At 41.1% G+C, this 20537-nt stretch overlaps 1 protein-coding gene across 2 annotated transcripts in view; it reads right to left on the reverse strand.

Moving 5' to 3' along the window:
- Positions 1 to 20281, reverse strand: part of LGR5 (leucine rich repeat containing G protein-coupled receptor 5) — a 114316-nt gene extending 94035 nt beyond the window's left edge. Inside the window, exon 1 of one of the 2 annotated variants that reach the window (XM_061639741.1) lies at positions 19732 to 20281. In XM_061639741.1, coding sequence (XP_061495725.1) covers positions 19732 to 19970 — 239 coding nt within the window. In that variant the 5' untranslated portion in view covers positions 19971 to 20281. Of the gene's footprint in view, positions 1 to 7561; positions 7578 to 19731 lie in introns of those variants that run through there. The other variant, XM_061639742.1, reaches the window with a different exon arrangement.
- Between the last annotated feature and the right edge of the window lie 256 nt (positions 20282 to 20537).

The following is a 20537-nucleotide window of genomic DNA, read 5'->3' on the forward strand; positions in this document are numbered from 1 at the left end:
TGTCTCATTTATTTATTTATTTATTTATTAAATTTATATACCGCCCGACTAGCAATAGCTCTCTGGGCGGTGAACATAAAATAGCATAAAAATACAATGAATCTCATATTGCTAAATGAGATGATAGTAGATCTAGATCAATGGAAAAAATAGTTGGAAGGAGTGTCCACTATCAAAATGAAAGTAGTAGGTTTTTTTTAATTAATTTGAAAATATTCTAATTACAAAACTTTTCCAAATGGTTTGTCATTGTAGATGTTTCAAAAAATGCTACATGAAAAATATAGGGATGGAAAACACTGGTTAGAGTTGCTTTGCTATCTTACAAAAAAACAAAGGTAAAGGGAGATTTTCTGTATCCCAGTATAGCCAGTTGCAATCATCCAGCTAAAGTGAATGACTGCTTGCTGAGGCACCTGGAAAGGAATGGGGCTTAAATTTGTTATGACTAATGTATTTATTTATTAAATTTGCACCCCATGTTTCCTCCCAAAGGAGCCCAGGATGGCAAATATCAAATTGGTAAAACAATACATTTAAAATAAAACAAACCCTATTTAAAACAATTAAAACCATCTAAAATGTTTTAAAAATTAAAAACATCTAAGAAACCATATAAAAACATTTAATACATAGAGTGTCCAGGATATCTGCCCTAGGTGTAGAAGCTCAAAATGTGCTATGAAAACATATCTGTAAAGGAGCAGAAATATCATGACATGAATAGTGCTGTAACCTTCCTGAAACCATATGGTAAGAGCATTTAGTTATGTTATGGTTCTTGTTATAAATAAATAAAAAATATAAAATATAAATAAAATTGTCATGACCAACTGGTTCTATTGATTTCACTGGGACTTAGTCACAGATGACTTTGGCTGGATTGGGGAAAGGTATGATTGTCCCATGAGCCTGAAAATGATACATTTATATTTCATACTCAATGAAGGATGCCTATTTTTTTTATTTAAAAGATTCAAACCCATCCTTCATCATATAATTTCTAGCCTGCCTGTTATTTACTAATGGAAACTTACAATAGGTAGTAAAACAGTAAGTACTACAATTAATCCAATTCAGCAGATAAAAGCAGATAAAAATACCCAGGAAACCACAATTGGGCGTCTCACTTGCACTAGTGGCAATGTAGTCCAAACAGTCCAAAATAATTCCTAATAGCCCCCCCAAAATAATATTGTCAGTATAAAAACCTATATGCTATAGAAGCAGACCCGAAAGTGAAGACAGGCAAATGAATGGTGGCTCTCTGCACAGATAGGGCTGATACTTCTTTTATTGATAATTTTTAAAACAATACAGTAACAAAATATAACATCATACAACCAATACATAGACCCCCCTCCCAGAGCTTTCAATGATTAATCTCCAAGATTTATTATCCTGAGATTATTATATAATCTACAATCCCTTATCTTCTTCATAAAGTCCCATGTATGGAGTAGGGGTGCTAGATGTGTGTTGAATGTGCTTCAAACGAAAGGTGTGGATCTGCCCTAGGTATGATATGCATTCATTAGTAAATTGAAAAGAACAATTTTAAAAGATTTTTTTTAAACAAGGGAAAGGATATAGCGCAGTGGTAGGGCATATATTTTGCATGCAAAGGTCCAAAATTCAATTTCTGGAAAAGACTGTTGCCTGGAATCCTGGACAGCCAATGCTAGTCCTAGTCCTTCTCATCAATACTGAGCTAGATGGTATTAACATGAAACAAAACTTTTGGGATCTGCATAACTGACGAAGCTTTATTTTACTTTTTGGAATATTGGGTTGGTTTTAATATCATTTTGGAATCCTAATGAAGGGTGCATTTTGAAGGAACACATTAATTATGCAATCTAATTCAACAGATGAGGCTTTTCCCAACTTGGTGATGGGGAAAGACTTCCCTGTTGAAGTGTTGCCTGCTACAGTGTTAAAGGTGTAGGAGCCTTCCCAAGGGGGGGGGAGTGGCTATCGTAATACCTTTTAGAAACTGCTGTAGGAAGTGTATTTTTCCTCTCTTGAACTTGAAGCATGAATATAAGAGAGATGTGTATATAATGTACCAATGTATATCAGTATTCTGAGAATTATCATTATTATTTTTGTGTTTTTATATAGTGTGCATATATAGTTTTTCATATAGTGTAGTTTAGAGAAGATGGTTTTTCCAAATTGAAATTGCTCGTGAAATTTGCAACAAAAGTGATATTCCAGTAAAATATAAGGAAGTCAGAAATTATATTATAATTACATATATTTGTAAATAAAATTTCTCTCTCTCTCTAAATATATATATAATATAGAGAGAGAAAGAATGTGGGGGGGACAATTATGCTTTTGCCCTGGGCCCCGCATATGCTAAGGGCGGGTCTGGTGGCAGGCTGGCATAGTAAGTGTAATGATACTGATTTTTTAACCTTTTTAACTAAACTTAAAATAATTTGTTTACAAGAGACATGGCTATTGAAGATTTTGCCCCGTTTCATGGCTATAGATCCTTTTTCTATCCTGCCATCAAGAAACACAATTTTGGACAAGGTATGAGTAGGCTAGCTACTTTGGGCTCTGTTGACATCAGAGGTTCTATATCAGTGTTACCCGACTCCTGTTGTAGAGATGCCTTTCTTCCAGTCCTGACAGAACTTTCCAATAGTACAACTTTAGTCTGTCTTAATACATATTTTCCTCCCTCCAACTTTAGATCTGTGGACTCAGTTTGATAATCTCTTGAGCTTCATTAGCTTCAATCACCCTACAGCAAGCCTTCTTATCGTGGGTGATTTGAATGCTAGGATTGGTAATGCTTCTATTAAGTTTCCATTACCAGGACAGATGAATTGGGAACATTTTTCCCTTTGGTACATCTGTTTAGGGATAGGCACCTCAATCATAGTGGGAAGCATCTACTTAAGCTTATTTTCAATCAATCTTGTTGTAATTAATGGCAGGTTTTGGAACAAGTCTAGAGGCAATTTTACTTACATCAGTAACTTGGGGGCAAGCACTATTGATTATTTTATTGTTAGCCCTTCTCTCCTTGTCTCTATAGAAGAACTGGATATTCTAGACCGCACAGAAAGTGACCGTTATCCCCTTATACTTTTGTTAGATTTTAACATTGCTGGTCCTCAGTCAGCTCCCCATCATAATTGGAATGGAAAAGTTCTGGGGTCTAGAAGACTGAGATGGTCTCAGTCTCTCTCTGTCTTTGACTAATCTTTTGACAGCCAAAGAGCTATTATCATTTCGTTCTTATTGCCTTTGGGGAGAATACACTCCCTTAAGTATGTATCAACAGATTGCAAACTACCTAAAACCTTTTTTTAACTTCATCTTGTATACCATACCAGAATTTCAAATCATGCTCCTTGTGGTAGTACTAAAAAAGTTAAGTTTATTTATTTTCACTTGGGGTTGTGAAGACTGAACAGTGTTTATTTTTAATAAACTTATTAACTAAGTTTATGCTGGACTCTGTATGCTGCAGCAGCAGCTGTGGCCACTTACTCTACAACTCTGCCATCCTGTTTTTTCTCTGCTCCAGGTATATGAAGGAGAGGGGCTGCCTGAGGCAGTGCCTCGGCACACGCCTTAGCGTCATGCCAAGTGCGCACTTAGCATCGCACTTGGCGTCGTCTTGGGGTTGCCTTGGAGAAGAAGACCATGGAGGATTCTTTGTTTTTACTGCTTTGTTTTGTTTTGTTTTTATTTTTTGCTAACTGTTACGTTATGATGTGGGAATCATCTTATTTTATAGTTAGTTACTGCAAATGTTAATTGTTATTTAATTTTGAGAATTGTTATTTAAACTTGAGAATTGTATTATTTTATTGATGTATTATGTTTTATTGATGTATCATGTTTGTGTTTTTTGTAAGCCGCCTTGAGGGCCTTTTGGCCATAAGGCGGGGTATAAATTTAACAAACAAATAAATAATAAACTATCCCATTCTGATAAATGTTTTCTATTTATTTTCAATCTTTTTTGCTCTAAGTTAAACCTAAGTCACTTTAAAACTTGCTTAAAGAATAACATTTGGTTTGTAGGATGATTTGGGGGGGCTGATCTTGCCTCTTGCCCAGTGCCAGCTCTCAGAGGCCCTGCAAGTTTCTCTCTCTCACCCTGAGAACTGTCCCCTGGCCATGCCCCTTCCCAAGCCATACTCCTTACCAGCCCTGCTCTGTGCCCTCCATAAGTATGTTACTCCATTTGGAATGTATCACTGAAATATGATAAAGCCTCATGCTTGCCTGGATGAAGTTTTGTTATATGCCTTCAAGCCGATTATGACTTATGGCGACCCTATGAATCAGCGGCCTCCAATAGCATCTGTTATAAACCACCCTGTTCAGATCTTGAAAGTTCAGGTCTGTGACCTCATTTATGGAATCAATCCATCATCTCTTGTTTCACCTTCCTCTTTTTCTACTTTTCTGTTTTCCCCAGCATTATTGTCTTTTCTAGTGACTCAGGTCTTCTCATGATGTGTCCAAAGTACGATAACATCAGTTTCATCATTTTAGCTTCTAGTGATAGAACTGGTTTAAGTTGTTCTAACACCCAATTATTTGACTTTTTCACAGTCCATAGTATTTGAAAAGCTCTCCTCCAACACCATATTTCAAATAATTTGATTTTTTTCTTATCCACTTTTTTCACTGTCCAACTTTCACATCCATACATAGAGATTGGGAATACCATGGTCTGAATGATCCTGACTTTGGTGTTCAGTGATACATCTTTGCATTTGAGGACCTTTTCTAGTTTTCTCATAGCTGCCCTACCCAGTCCTAGCCTTCTTCTGATTTCTTGACTATTGTCTCCATTTGATTAATGACTGTACCAAGTATTGATAATCCTTGACAAGTTCAATGTCTTCATTGGCAACTTTAAAGTTCCATAAATCTTCTATTGTCATTACTTTAGTCTTCTTGAAGTTCAGCTGTAGTCCTGCTTTCGTGCTTTCCTCTTTAACTTTCATCAGCATTCATTTCAAATCATTACTGGTTTCTGCTAGGGGTTTGAGAGTGTCGAAGAAGCTGAAAAAAATGGCGTCAGGAGTTTAGACCAAGAGACTATAATCCTAGCAGGGTCACCCAAGACGGAATGGTCAAAGCTGAGACACCAGACTAAGATGCATCCAAACTCAGAGGAAGGCAATGGTAAACCACCTCTGAATACTTCTTACCATGAAAACCCTATGAATAGAGTATCCAAAATGCCTGGCACATGCACATACTGGAGTCATCTGCGTAGCACCCCATAGACCTAATCTGACTGGCTAAGTTACAGACTAGCCCCTCTGCCTCTCAGGTTTAATACATTGTTATTGAAAGGGTTAAACATCAAGACCTTATGTGTTTCATTATCAACAGTTTATTTATTTATTTATTTGTTTCATTTTTAAACCGCCCATAGCGAATAGCTCTCTGGGCGGTGTACAAAAAGATTAAAATACAGAATATCACAATAAATAAACAGCAAACAAAAAAGATTTAAAATTATAACATTAAACGCTTAAAATGCCTGGAAGCATAGCCAGGTCTTAACCTGGCGCCGAAAAGATAGAAGCGTCGGCGCCAGGCGTACTTCTTCGGGGAGGCTGTTCCACAGTTCGGGGGCCACTACAGAAAAGGCCCTAGATCGAGTAACTGTCCTCCAGGCTTCCTGATGGGTTGGTACCCGGAGGAGGGCCTTAGATGCTGAGCGAAGTGACCGGGTCGGTTCATAGCGGGAGAGGCGTTCCACAAGATACTGCGGTCCCACGCCGTGTAAGGCTTTATAGGTCAAAACCAGCACATTGAATCTGGCTCGGAAGCGAATGGGTAGCCAGTGCAAACGGGCCAGAACAGGTGTTATATGCGCTGACCGGCTGGTCCCCATCAGCATTCTGGCTGCTGCGTTTTGCACTAGCTGAAGCTTCCGAACTGTCTTCAAGGGCAGCCCTACGTAGAGCGCATTACAGTAATCCAACCTAGAAGTTACCAGAGCATGAACAACTGAGGCGAGGTCATCCCTGTCCAGAAAGGGGCGTAGCTGGGCTACCAACCGAAGGTGGTAGAACGCGTTCCTTGCCACCGTGGCCACTTGCGCCTCAAGAGACAAGGAAGGATCGAAAAGAACCCCAAGACTACGAACCTGTTCCTTCAAGGGGAGTGTAACCCCATCTAGAACAGGGTAAACATCCACCATCTGGGCAGGGAAGGCATTCACCAACAGTGTCTCAGTCTTGTCTGGATTGAGTCTCAGTTTATTGGCTCTCATCCAGTCCATTATCGCGGTCAGGCAGTGATTCAGCACATCCACAGACTCACCTGCAGAAGATGAAAAGGAGAAATAGAGCTGCGTGTCATCAGCGTACTGGTGGCAACGCACTCCAAAACTCCTGATGACGGCACCCAGAGGCTGCATGTAGATGTTAAAAAGCATGGGGGACAAAACCCTGAGGGACTCCACAATGGAGAGTCCAAGGTGTCGAGCAATGTTCCCCAAGTACTACCTTCTGGCGACGATCCGCCAAGTAGGAGCGGAACCACTGCCAAGCAGTGCCTCCAACTCCCAACTCTGCGAGTCTCCCCAGAAGGATACCATGGTCGATGGTATCAAACGCCGCTGAGAATTTAGCTCTCACAGTTACAATAATCAAAAACTGAGAGTTCAGTTGGCTATAATGGAACTGGCCTTACAATCTCAGCAATTAGATAAATTATGACTTAAATTAAAGAACAAGAAAATATATATGGTATGAGCTGCAGCATTTTCATAGCCTGCAAAAATTAGGACACCTACCCTGTTCGCCTGGATGTAAATCCCACTGGTTTTAGTGGAAATGATTACAGTCAAACAACAACGAACAGTGGCTCCAAAGAATATAAAAAGAAAGCATTCCATATTGCTCCAGATCTGGGTTGCAATTTTAATGGTAAGCATTTGAAAAACAAATGGCACTGCAGAAAAAGCTGAGTTAACAAAGAAACACTTGAAGAAAGTCTAATAGCTGGCATGTTGACTGGGAAGGTCACCTCCATGCACACGTTCTCAGCTGGAGTCGGGCTCCCTCTGTCAGGCCAATTGCCCTTGCACTCTAGATACTAAGAGAAACTGAAGGTACCTTCGCTCTGCTAGACCCTTGGATTTTACCAGTTTAAAGAGGATTTCCTTTTCCCCCCTGTCAGTTTACATATCGTTTCCACAGACCACTCACCACAAAAAAAAGCACTGTGTGTATGCTAGGCAAGTACTTTTTAAATCTCCCCCCTTAAAGGCACACAACCTTGGGTGAAGACAATGCATAGATTTAGCAAACAGGAAAAGTAGCAAGTTAGTTTGGTTGTGTTTTAATTAACCACAAGAAGATCCAGTATTTAAAAGACAGCATATTTTTTAAATATGCCATTTCGTACCCGTTAAGGAAAACAGATCTGATTAAACTTAATTTTTATAATGCCACCTTCTGAGCCATTCACCATGATCCAGACCTTACATCAGAGGGCCCTTCTAATTTATGAACAGTATTATAAGGTTTCATAACACACAGTAAGTTTATTTACTTACCTTATACTGTTAAAACGTTTGTTGTGAGATGGTCTGATTTGTTAATTAACAAATCTGATCTATAATAATAATAATAATAAATATAACTGTAAACCAGCCAAAACAGCTTAGAGATGATAGTGACAGCTAGCTGGAAGAGCCTCTCACTTTACCGGCATTCTTAGAATATAGGTTTGAGATTTTTTCCATTTAGGATGAATTTTCCTTAGATTACACAGCATTATTTTTGCTTTTATTCTGCATTCTCAATATATGTTTGGCCCATATAACAATCTACTTTTTAACAGTACTTTAAAAAAGGTTTTAGTAAAGGTAAGTGTTTATGTGAAGTAGTAGTGTAGTGGCAATTTCAGAAGCGTAGGGTCCCTTCATGATAGTCACAGCCAGGCCCTCCCGCCTTTTTTTTTTATGCGCTGCTGGGTTGCGAATGAGATCCTTGTTAATGCATCTCCTACAACATCCCTAGGAGCAAATCAGTCTGAAAGGGGAGATTGTTAGCTACTGAGAAGAGTCTTCTCATTATCTGAGTTACCTCCTTTCACTCTAATTGGCTCCAATCAGCACAAAAGGACAAGGAAGCATGTCAAAAGATTCTTCTTGGTGGCTAATACACTCTCCTTTCATGCTGATTGGCTCATAGGATGCTGGAGATATGGTAACCCTGCTGGGACCTTGCTTCCAAAAAAGTAAGGGCTCTTAAGCCCCCCCCCCAGTCCCTGGATTAGTACATTCCTGAAGACCATATGGAAATCTTTGAGAAGAAGTGTGTGCGTAGTTGCATCTTTCAGCTACAGTTGAGACTAAATGGGGGATATGTTTGTTGTTGTTTTAAAGGCAGATATTATCCATTCTAAACATAGCATGTAAATTCATCTCATAAAGGTTTAGCCTAACAATAAAAATGATATTTTGGAATGCTTCCTTCTATGGGCATAAATAAATAGTGGTAAACAATAGGATTTGCTTCCCCTTTGCCAATGTCCTAGGTATACGTATAGCTCAAATGTTATATTCAACTAAGTCCTACTCAGAGTAAACCCTTTGAAATTAATGAACCTAAATCATGTCTATTAACTTCAATGGATCTACTCTGAGTAGGGCTAGCATTGAATACCACCCATTAACAATATGAGTATGCAAAGAGCAAATGAGGATGTATGGGAAACAGGCCAGTTTTAGGCTTCAGTCACTCTGAAACGTATTTCATATTATTTCACTTAACTTTTTTCATAACCTATTCTATAAACTATAAAAACACAACTTGTTCATATAATAATTGCTTTTTATATAATCCATTATCAATAGAAATAAGAATGAGCATATGAAAAATTATGGAGTTACTGCCAGATAGAATCAAATTGCAGTCCTGATCTGTCACATGTTGCTTATCCAACATACAAAGAAGAAAAAAGAAATTTAGCATCTTTTAGCTACTCTTTCACTCAACAGAGATAAGGTTTTCCTATGGCACAGGACTGTTATAAGATCTAAAGGAAGTTCCACGTATAAAGGATTTGCAGATCCTGGCTCTTAGATTTTACTACAACACAGTGATAAGAAATCATCATATTTGTTTTCAGTACAACACAGTGATAAGAAATCATCATATTTGTTTTCAGTACAACACAGTGATAAGAAATCATTGTAGCTGTAACTAGAAACAGAGGTCTCCATTTGATCTCAGACAGCATACGGAATTCACATTAAAATCAATAGGAACTGACTGCCCTGTTGTGTGAGCTATTAGGCCTAAAATAAATAGGGTCTCTGTATGTGGAAATCACACATCTCTGTGTAAAAAGAAATACGTTTTTGTATATGAACTGGAATTCCCATTTGGGACACAAGCTCCAATTGTCTAGTTCAAATCTGTAGTTTTTATTACTTTTGTGATACAGCTATCGGGCAACAGCTATGTAAACTGCTCCAAGACTATCATGATTTGTTGAAATCCTGTTCAATAAAATAAAAAAGAACACAAACAAAGAAAAGAAAAAGAAAGAAAGTTAAGAACATGCAAGTTCCATTGAATCCAGTAAGTGAAATTTAAGCCCGTGTATAATTCTTCCATTAGAACAGTGGGTCTACTAAAAAGTGCTTAAAATTTGGCTAGACTTTGCTTGTACAATATATAACAAATAAGATAAAGAAGCTGTAACATGACATGAATCCTGAGAGATCCAACAATAGGGTCATTTTAATGTTTAGTTAACTAAGACTGCAATCCAATATGCATTTACCTGGGAGTAAGTTCCATTGAACCCAATGGAGCTTACCTGTGAGTAGATATGCATTGGATTGCTGCCTAACTGGAATCCAAAGACAAGGAAGTGTTTGCAGCCTTTGAACTCCAAGAAATTGGAAAAAAAATCCAGTTTTAATAATAAACTGTACTCTGGAGTATTTATTCTTAACCAATATAGTTAATGGGTACAGAACTTTTTTTCAACGTTTGAATCCCCAGATGTTGTTGGACTACAACTCCCATAATTCCTGACCATTTGCTAAACAAGGTAAGGATGTGTTAATTTATATCTGAAGAGGGCTCTAATGAACTACAGTACAAATCATAGTTTGCAACCGTACATGGTTTCCCATTCAGGGTTGCCAGAATTAGGATCACAAACCATAGTTACCCACCAAACCATAATTGACCTTCCTTAACCATGATTTGGCATGATGTCTGAACTGAGCCAAGCTGTAGAAAGTGGAGTCCCTCAAGGATCGGTATTGGGACCTGTACTTTTCAACTTGTTCATTAATGACCTAGAATTAGGAGTGAGCAGTGAAGTGACCAAGTTTGCTGACGACACTAAATTGTTCAGGGTTGTTAAAACAAAAAGGGATTGTGAAGAGCTCCAAAAAGATCTCTCCAAACTGAGTGAATGGGCAGAAAAATGGCAAATGCAATTCAATATAAACAAGTGTAAAATTATGCATATTGGAGCAAAAACTCTTAATTTCACATATACGCTCATGGGGTCTGAACTGGCGGTGACCGACCAGGAGAGAGACCTCGGGTTGTAGTGGACAGCACGATGAAAATGTCGACCCAGTGTGCGGCAGCTGTGAAAAAGGCAAATTCCATGCTAGGGATAATTAGGAAAGGTATTGAAAATAAAACAGCCGATATCATAATGCCGTTGTATAAATCTATGGTGCGGCCGCATTTGGAATACTGTGTACAGTTCTGGTCGCCTCATCTCAAAAAGGATATTATAGAGTTGGAAAAGGTTCAGAAAGAGGGCAACCAGAATGATCAAGGGGATGGAGTGACTCCCTTACGAGGAAAGGTTGCAGCATTTGGGGCTTTTTAGTTTAGAGAAAAGGCGGGTCAGAGGAGACATGATAGAAGTGTATAAAATGATGCATGGCATTGAGAAAGTGGATAGAGAAAAGTTCTTCTCCTTCTCTCATAATACTAGAACTCGTGGACATTCAAAGAAGCTGAATGTTGGAAGATTCAGGACAGACAAAAGGAAGTACTTCTTTACTCAGCGCATAGTTAAACTATGGAATTTGCTCCCACAAGATGCAGTAATGGCCACCAGCTTGGACGGCTTTAAAAGATTAGACAAATTCATGGAGGACAGGGCTATCAATGGCTACTAGCCGTGATGGCTGTGCTGTGCCATCCTAGTCAGAGGCAGCATGCTTCTGAAAACCAGTTGCCGGAAGCCTCAGGAGGGGAGAGTGTTCTTGCACTCGGGTCCTGCTTGCGGGCTTCCCCCAGGCACCTGGTTGGCCACTGTGAGAACAGGATGCTGGACTAGATGGGCCACTGGCCTGATCCAGCAGGCTCTTCTTATGTTCTTATGTTCTTAAATACACTACTGATGTTTAATGTTATTTGAAACCCTTGAGACCAGCCAGGAACAAAAGTCTATTTATGAAAATGTTGCTTATAAATTTATTCAGGTTGCCAACTGCTGAAATATTATGAGATTATGAGTTAATGTGTGCTTATGGAGAAGGCATAAGCATCCCATCTTCAAGCACCTGTCCAAGAAAAATACTTTAAAATTCTAAGGCACCAGCACCACCATTTTAGGTGCTTGAGCTAAAAGGCTTCCAGGATTTTCCTAGCCCTATCTTGTGTCTTTCAATCATCAATGACAGTTGATGGGATAGAACTATGCCACTACACAATTAGGCAAACTTCATTTTAATCAAAAGGTAACAACTTGGTGCAAACAGCAAAGAGTAGTATCATTGGATTCCTTAATTAAGTATTGTGCAGGATGACTGACGTAATGCAGACACCTTCTCATGGAGGGTATTTCCTGCCCTCCAAGACATAAATACAACTGCATTCTTCAAGAGAAAAAATGCACACTTCAGAGTAAGCCATGCTCATACAAACTATTTATTACTACATTATTTCTTAATTTTAATATAGTTTAAGCTAATTATTCAAAAGCTACTTGTAAAATTAAGAGGCACAGTAGATAGCTCCAGCTTTTCCATGTCCTACAGTTTTTCACAGGTCTGTCCTGGCCTACCAGGGTGCAATCCTCCTGATAAGATACGTTGGACTGAAGGGCTTCAGGATGCAGTGTAGCTGCAGAGGAGGAAGGGTGTTGGTGCTGCCAGATGTCGCCAGCAGAAGTCCCCCTGGTTCACAGCCAGGCAACACCGCTGCCACCCAGGTGCAGCCAGGGCCCAGCTGGCACAGCCAAGGCTGGCACAAGTGGAGCCGGTGGAAGGCCTGAAAAAGGAGTGTTCCAGGGGTGTATTGGGACAGAACCAAGGGGAGGGGGGACTTACACCGCATCCTGGGCCCATTCGGCTTGGTCCTGTGGCCCTTCATCCCAGCAGCTGATACGCCAGGAAAAGGAGTGGTGGAAGAAAACATGTGTTTTATTTCCTTCCACTGCTCCCTGCTGGCACAACCAATGTCCTTTCCTCCTGTGACTCCTGAATGGAGGTTTGATATGGTGGCCACTTCCATTGGCTCCTCTTCCGCTAGACTCCAACAAGCTGGATTGTGCCCTTAGTCTAATGTTACAAATGCTGAAATCCTATCACACTTAGTGGGGATATAGCATATTAATAGTTGTGTCTGTTGCAGCAAAATGTTGCCTGTTGTGGCAACTTAAAGACTAACATTCATTCATTCATCGGCGATCACTCGTGGCGGAGTAAGATTGTCTTCCAAGATAAGGTCTTTAACAGTGGGTCCGTAAGTGACTGTGGAGGCCAATTCTGGATCTTGTTGTGGTGTAAATTTGTATATTTGTTAAGCAGAGATTTACAACAGTCTGAAATGCGTGTGTGCCAGTGTATACGCGTTTACCTAAGAAAGCAGGCTTTTTACCCTGCATTAGGATCACCGAGACTTAAGACTTAGTAAAATAAGAAAAGCTACTTTATTTATAGAAATACATAGTAGATAGAAAGGCATACCTAGTTCTAACTAACTAAGTTGGAGGTGCAGTGCCCAGGCATGGGAGTTGCCCTCATGGCTAGGAGAGAAAGAGCAGAGACAAAGGTGTCTCCTCTCTCCTGGGGTCCACCTTTATTAATTTGAAACAGGTCTGCAGTGGGGAACAATGGTGCAGGATATTAACTGCATATAACAAATTGTTGGCAAGCTACCCCTCATCCTTAGCAGGGTTGACATTTCATCTACTCCTTTCCTTAAGCCCCATATTTCAGGTGAGTAGGGAGGCCTTCCTACTTCACCACCCCCCAGAGCCCCACACCTCTGGAAGGGTATTACAGGTTGGCCTCAAAGGATCTCCCAACCATGTCAGTTAGTCCCACACAGGGATGGGGCTTGCTGCCTAGTTCCAACCCAACTGTATTCTGATAGCCCATTGTTTGATTCCAATCCATCCTTTTTTGTTCCCTCTTGCTTTGGCACTTGCTGATTCGATCTGCTGGGCTTTTTTGGTTGCGAAAAACTTGTGTAATTTTTAACATAAATGCTTATATGAATGATCCCTGTGTTTTTATTTTTATTTTATTTTCTATTTATCGCACCTACACACTGATACGAATGTATCAATTTAGAGGAAATTATGAAGATAATTACATAAAATCAGGAAAAAAATCAAAAACATCCGTGCTGATTGCAGCCGTGGCACGCCACAACTCCGTGCCAATTACAGCTGCAGCCCACCTCAAGAAATCAGTGCCAGTCCAAAAAGACAGCAGACTGTCGAGTTCAGTCGGAATCTGGTACTGAGTCCGATTTAGCGGATATTCTCCTCCATTCCTAGTCCCACAGCCCCAAAGGCAAGTTTTGGGATTACACCCCTCAATCTGAAAGGTGTCTAAGGGTGTTCAGCAAACATTAATTATCTGACAACTTCCTGCATCTACCTGCTATTAATACATGCCAACAAATCAGTACACAGGCAAAAACAAACAAAACAAAAACAGACAGCAATGCTAATCAGCTGCCAGGCGGAGAATTCCTACTTGGCCCCAGAAAGAGACTACCAATGCCTATACTGAATAAAGGGCAGGGGGGTGGGGGCCAAGGAACAGAAGAGGCAAGCTTAAATAGCCCAACATCAGCCCTGCCCCTTTTGTCAGCATAATTCACTGTAGCAGCTGCTTTGGGAAGTCTGGCAAAGGCTATTCATTGCTGCTGCTTCAGGTGAGGCTACCACAGGATTGTTATAATACATTGAAATACTACTATTAGCTCTACAAGGTATGAGCTTCATCTCGGTAGTAAAATAAAAAGGTACTGGTTTTAAATGGAGAAATTTCACTACTACAAATTAATACAGTGATCAATACACACAATGTTCCAAACAATTGTTAAAGATAAGGGGGGGGAATGGTAATCACTAATTTTCAGCTAATATTTAAACAATCCTGATATCATGGTAATAAAAACAAATCTTTATCTGGTCTACTCACTTGATGAAAAAATGGCACTTCTCATGAAATCCTATTATTTTAAAAGCAAAGCAACAAACTTTTAGCCCATCACATCATGTTAAATCCTATACCAACAGAGCTTCTGCTCTTTCTACTATAAACTGGATGAATATCAGTGTGTCTTAAAATTCACTAGATAGTGTTGCAGCATCCCCTCCTGGTTTGGAAAAACAGTTCTTACATATGAAGGGGTTTTACAGGGACTTCTGATATCAAGGTCTCATACCATGCTGTGTCCAGATTTACTTTTTCTTTAACAAAAAATTATCCCCCATATCAAAATGTCTTTAGCCTTTCTAGCACAATACACCAGTACCCACACCTGGGAAGGTTAGAGGTAGGTATCCAATGTCAGATCAAGCAAAACCTGAACCTACAGTGCTTAGAAATGGACTCAAGGATCCATACCAGGCTGCTGCCATTCAGAACAGTACAAACATACCACCCATGTGATGTGTTCTATTACAAACAGTCCTTTTGTATTCAAAATGCTATACTATTTGTGTATTCAGTATTCAATATACTTCATGCTTTGGGTGATGAATGATATTACTAGTGAATAATCCCATTGAATGTGCCTAATAACATATATGGTCCTAAAGTGGTCAAAGAGCAAAAGGTGTCATCCTATAAAAAGTATTCTGACAGTGCCATCCTTTCCATGCCTACTCAGAAACAAGCCCCATTAAGTTAAATGGGACTTACTCCCAGATGTTTGCGTATAGGTTTTATTTATTTAACAAAAATTATATACCACTTCATTGTAACCAAACCTCTAAGCTGTTTACAGGAAACACTGAGCCTCAACAGCAGTAAAATAGCATATTTTTGCCAGCCAGACTCATCTACATTGTCAAAATATGTACCTTCTTAATTTGTTCAGATCTTTATAGGCATGATTTAGAAGTGATACTTGGAAATCATAGCTTGGAGAAGTGATTCACAAAGGAGTTCTACCCTACTGATATTTCTAAGTATCTACAGCTAAGAAAATGGTACCATTCTAATCTGTTTTAGTGCTGACTTCTTCAGCACAAAAAGATGTATTTACCAAGAAGAGGAAAAAGATAGGTGAGCAACACAATTAGCAGCCGTATTGTACACAGAACGAACCCCCTCCACAATTACCAGATGGATATAACAATAAATACATTTTTACATTATAGGCCCACACCATGCCATTGCAAATGCTAGCATGAAACCATTTGTTAAGGCTGTTGTGAAATCATGTACTTCATACATTACTGCAAGACACCAGAAATGGGAGGAACATAATAGCAGGCCATAAGCTTGTCTTTCACATTTCTTCATTTTCCACTGTCTATACCAGCCTTTCCCAACCAGTGTGCCTCCAGATGTTGTTGGACCACAACTCCCATCTTCCTGACCATTGGCAATGCTGGTTGAGGCTGATGGGAGTTGTGGTCCAACAACATCTGGAGGCACACTGGTTGGGAAAGGCTGGTCTATACCATTAAGAAAAATGTGCGATACAAAACTACAAGTCAGATGAATCCTCTCAGGGCAAATGTTATTTATTATGCATACATCTTATTCTAACCCTCTAATTCAGCCTTTCCCAACCGGTGTGCCTCCAGATGTTGTTGGACCACAACTCCCATCAGCCTCAGCCAGCATTGCCAATGGCTGAGACTGATGGGAGTTGTGGTCCAACAACATCTGGAGGCACACCGGTTGGGAAGGCTGCTCTAATTTATCACCGAGTTTGATCAAGGGCATATAGACGTGGGGTGGGAAACATTTTTCAGCCCTAGGGTGACATTCCTTCATAGGCCACATACCTATGATGAGTGGGGCCAGAGGCAAGAAGTGAGTGGAGCAATGAATGGATGCAACTCTTACCTTTGTACAGAAGGCTACATTGCAGCCAAACAAATGTCAGAAATTTCTTCACACAAATAAAAACACATCTCACCATCCAGGCAAGCAAGAGGCACTATCACAGTTCAAGAACACATGACAGCCAGGCAAAGGTACTCAAGGAGGACCTGAATATGGCTAGCGAGGAATGTGGCTGGGCAGGGGACATCACCCGACATCCCAAGGGCCAGACAGAGAGGCCTGAATGGCCTGCTTTTGGCCCTCAGACCTGAAGGTCCACACCCCTGGGAACACAATCATTTCTTTTCTTGAGATCTTGTCACAGATCAGACTCACATTTTTTCCAGTGATGCTAGTGGAGAATGTATCTGTCTTCACGGACACCTGCTCTAAGTCTGGATATAGATCAGTTAAAGATTAAATCAAATGCTGCAGTTCAAAGCTTGCCTTGTGAAGCAAAGGTAATAACCAACAAGTCTAATCAAGTTTATGCTCTTGCCTCATTTTAATTACTCTATAAATAATAAATACATCATAATCATATAGTATGTTTTAAGTCAAATCACAGGATATTGGGGTAAGTATCTTGCCCCTCTTTTGAATGGCTAGTACCACAACAATGTACGTAAATGGCTTATATTCCATTTTCTGATAGACTGATGTTTAAGGAGGCAGTCCTATAACTTATCTGGGAGAAAGCCAGTTCAGTGGGATTTCCTTCTGAGCAGACATGTTGCAAAGCAAGAATTTTGTAAATGAAGCAAATCTTGTAAAGAAAGATTTTTGGAAATCTACATACTACACAATTTTTTTGGAAAGACATTTTTCTATGAAATGTGTTTTAGTCTGGTTGTAAGTACATGCATCCTCTTAAGTGTGCATGGATTTGGCTCTCAGTATCTTTGCACAACATGCTAGAATCAAGGTTATCCAATATACACGTACTGAGATGCCACAGGTGACAGCAGCTTCCCAATGAATATACAACAATAAAAATAAAGCATGTACGATAATTATAAGATGCAGGTTAATTTTTATTTTTAAGTGTTTTTCATGTAGAAATTTTGATAATATGAAGGGGCCTTCTCAACCATTTTTTCTATCCAGGCTATCCAAATCCACATCAACATGCATATTCTACCCACTTGTGCCGTACCAAAAAAATAAGTAAAAATCTTCACTATACTTTGACAGCACAGAAAGGTACTAATACAGATGTAGAACATATATATATACATATGAAAGTCTCTACTCAGAAGTAAGCCAGAGTTCAATAGTACTTACTACCACAGGACTACAGCCTTAAAGAGATTTCACAACTCCACTGTCTCAGTCCCTAGATACCTACTGGTTCTGAATATCCTACAAGTACAAATAAAACATGTTGTAATGAATCAAATAAATTAGTTTGCAGTAGCCCCACTGAACGTAATAAGAGACTGCAACCTATAACTTTGATGGTGACATGGATCATGCTAAATCCTAATGGGGTTTAAAAGAATATTTATGTCATAGCTCATGACAGTAGTTACAATGCCCAATTATTCTTAAAAATCTTGAGGAAAGTGCTGAAGACTGTATCAGGTTCCATGGCGCATCTGGATTTTTGTTGCACAGTGGTGGTGGGGAATGGGCATCACACTTGGATACATTTCTTCTTCTGCAACTCCCCTGCTGCTAGGTAACAGCACTCAACTCCATAGTATACTTAGTATTTGGGATGTTCACCTGACAACGTCCCAAAACAGCTCATGTGCATTTTTTAAACAACAGTGGAACAAGGTTACATGAAACAAAACATCATTCTCATAAAGACCACTTTGAAATGAAGCCTCTGATAAATCTAAACAAGTAAACACACCTCAGATTACCCTCCGTTTCACATAGGTTACTAGATATCCCTTGTTTTAAGCAGTGCAGCTTATTTTGGATACTCGAGAACATCACATCCCCAGCAGAGCATACTTTGGTTCTCGCACTGGTGATCTTCAATTTTGGGGAGATCTTTGATTATCTCCCTAGTGCACATATGCAAATATGCAATTGAAATAATCAGAGTCTTCCTTACCTACCCACGTTTCCATTTCTCCCTTCTTCCATTGTTTCAGTGGGTCTAATTCAGGACCTCTACAGACATCCTTTTTATTACCCATTCATTGTAACTTGTGTTCATGATGTTATTGGGCCAGTCACATGCAATCAGTGGTGGCTGGTGCCCATTGGGACTGGGGGGACAGAAGGGGGCTACAGCAGGTGAAGCCAGAGCCAATGACAGGAATAGATAACTAATTATAGCTTTGTTCCCATCCTCCAAGTTCTACAAGGGCAATACTGCGATTAAGGAGGAATAGGAAGCTGACAGCCAGAGCCACCCTTTGGACAAGTTATAAGTAAGAAGGCAGGCAGGTGCAGGCTGGCAGACTCAGGACAGACTGAGGTTGATGGAGAAGTGTCTCATTAGTCCCAATGGAACAGCTGGTATAGCACAGTGGGGAGGAGAGCCTGGCTGGGAGTCCAGAGTCTGTGAGTTCAAATCCCCGCTCGTGTCTCCTGGGTGTGAAGGGCCAGCTAACGATCACCCCCACAGTGAGTGGCTCAGGGATTACGTGCCCTGCCACCTGCACAGCTGTGGCCAAGCTGCATAGTCCCAAGGAGCCCAGTTGCCCCCCAGCTGGCAGTTGCAGACAAGGAAGGGGCTGGCTTGTGCAGCTGTAGCAAGCTGAGCAGGCCCTAGCTGGGGAGGACTAGCCTCAGAGGGAGGAAATGGTAAAGCCCCTCTGAATACCGCTTACCATGAAATCCCTATTCATAGGGTCATCATAAGTCGGGATCGACTTGAAGGCAGTTCCATTTCAGTCCCAATGGACCAGCCACCACTGCAGGCAATTTCCCTTTCAATACTGTTTGCACCTGCAAAAGTTTTGGAGTGGGCACAGCACTTCATTTCCAATTGCTAGTTTCCTGCTGAAATCCTGTGTACCATCAATGTTTATTTTTATTTTTATCCCGCTTTTGTTGCATTATAGCCCCTCCAGACACCAATAATGCAGTAGCACTGGGGAATCCTCGGAGAACAAACTAAAGCAGAATGAATCCACTACTAATGCACTATTAATAAGCTGTTGCAGAATAAACACCCCCAATAAAACACCAATCTGGAGGGGCCCTTTGATTGTAAACCCTTGAGGTAGGACCTATGTTGTCTGTCCTTTGTAAAGCGTCAGGGATATACATGGCAATAAGAGGGGTAGTAGTAGTAGAAAAAGCACCACCACCACCACTGGCGAATGCTTACCTACCAGCCACAACTTATGCCTGTATCTCGCCAAGCAGCGATTTTAGCGACTTTGCCATTCCTTTACCCTTGCCCTGCCGCCTCCCCTCTTCATAGTCTTCGTTTGCCAAAAAAACGAGAGCGAGAAGCCACTTACAGGTAAGAGGTGAAGACGCTGAGATTGGCGGGCACGCCGGCCAGGCCCAGGTCCGAGCAATCCACCCTGAGGAGCATCCCATCTTGCTCACAGTGACAAACGGCCGGGCAGCTCCTTTGGCGCCTCCCAAACAGGCTCCCCGAACCTCCGCCGCCAAGACCTGAGGGCACCGCCTGGAGCCCAAGAAAGCCCAGGAGAAGAAGCGCGCGGGCGGCAGGAGCAGCAGTGGAGGTGTCCATGGTGCCAAGATAGCACTGGGGCAAACGGCGAAGACCGCTGAGATGCTTTCCTAGAAGTGAAGGGATCTGCTGACATTCCCCCTCAGCTGTATAGCGGGGGGTGGGGAGGGTGGCGTCTGCTCGGAAGCGCACTCTGGTTTTAGATGGGAAAAAGCCCTTACTCTTCTGTTAATAACACAGACTTGGCGATAGAGGTAGTGCGCTGCGTGTGTGTATGTTAACACAGCTGCAGCTGTAGCTGCTCACTGGACTAGCGCTTGTGCCTCAGCTGAAGGGGCGGCGGCTGCTCCTGTAGCCTGAGCCGCTGCCGGCGCGCTGGTCTTTGTAGGAGCATCTCAGTTTACACGCCGTTTTTAAAGACCTGGAGTCTGAACCGCGCGCGCCCGCTGACGTCGCCCAAACGTTTCCTGCCGCTGCGCTCGCAGCTCCTGCCAGCGCCGGAGGGGGCGTTGGGGCGAGCGAGAGAAAGCTCGCGAGGAGGCCGGGGGTGGGGTGGGGTGGTGGAGCTTCTGCGCTCTCGTGGGTTCCTGTTGCTGGAGCCCGGGAAGAGAAGTCGGGAACCTGAGA

Source organism: Rhineura floridana, chromosome 8 (assembly GCF_030035675.1).
Source record: "Rhineura floridana isolate rRhiFlo1 chromosome 8, rRhiFlo1.hap2, whole genome shotgun sequence".
Lineage (NCBI taxonomy): Eukaryota > Metazoa > Chordata > Lepidosauria > Squamata > Rhineuridae > Rhineura > Rhineura floridana.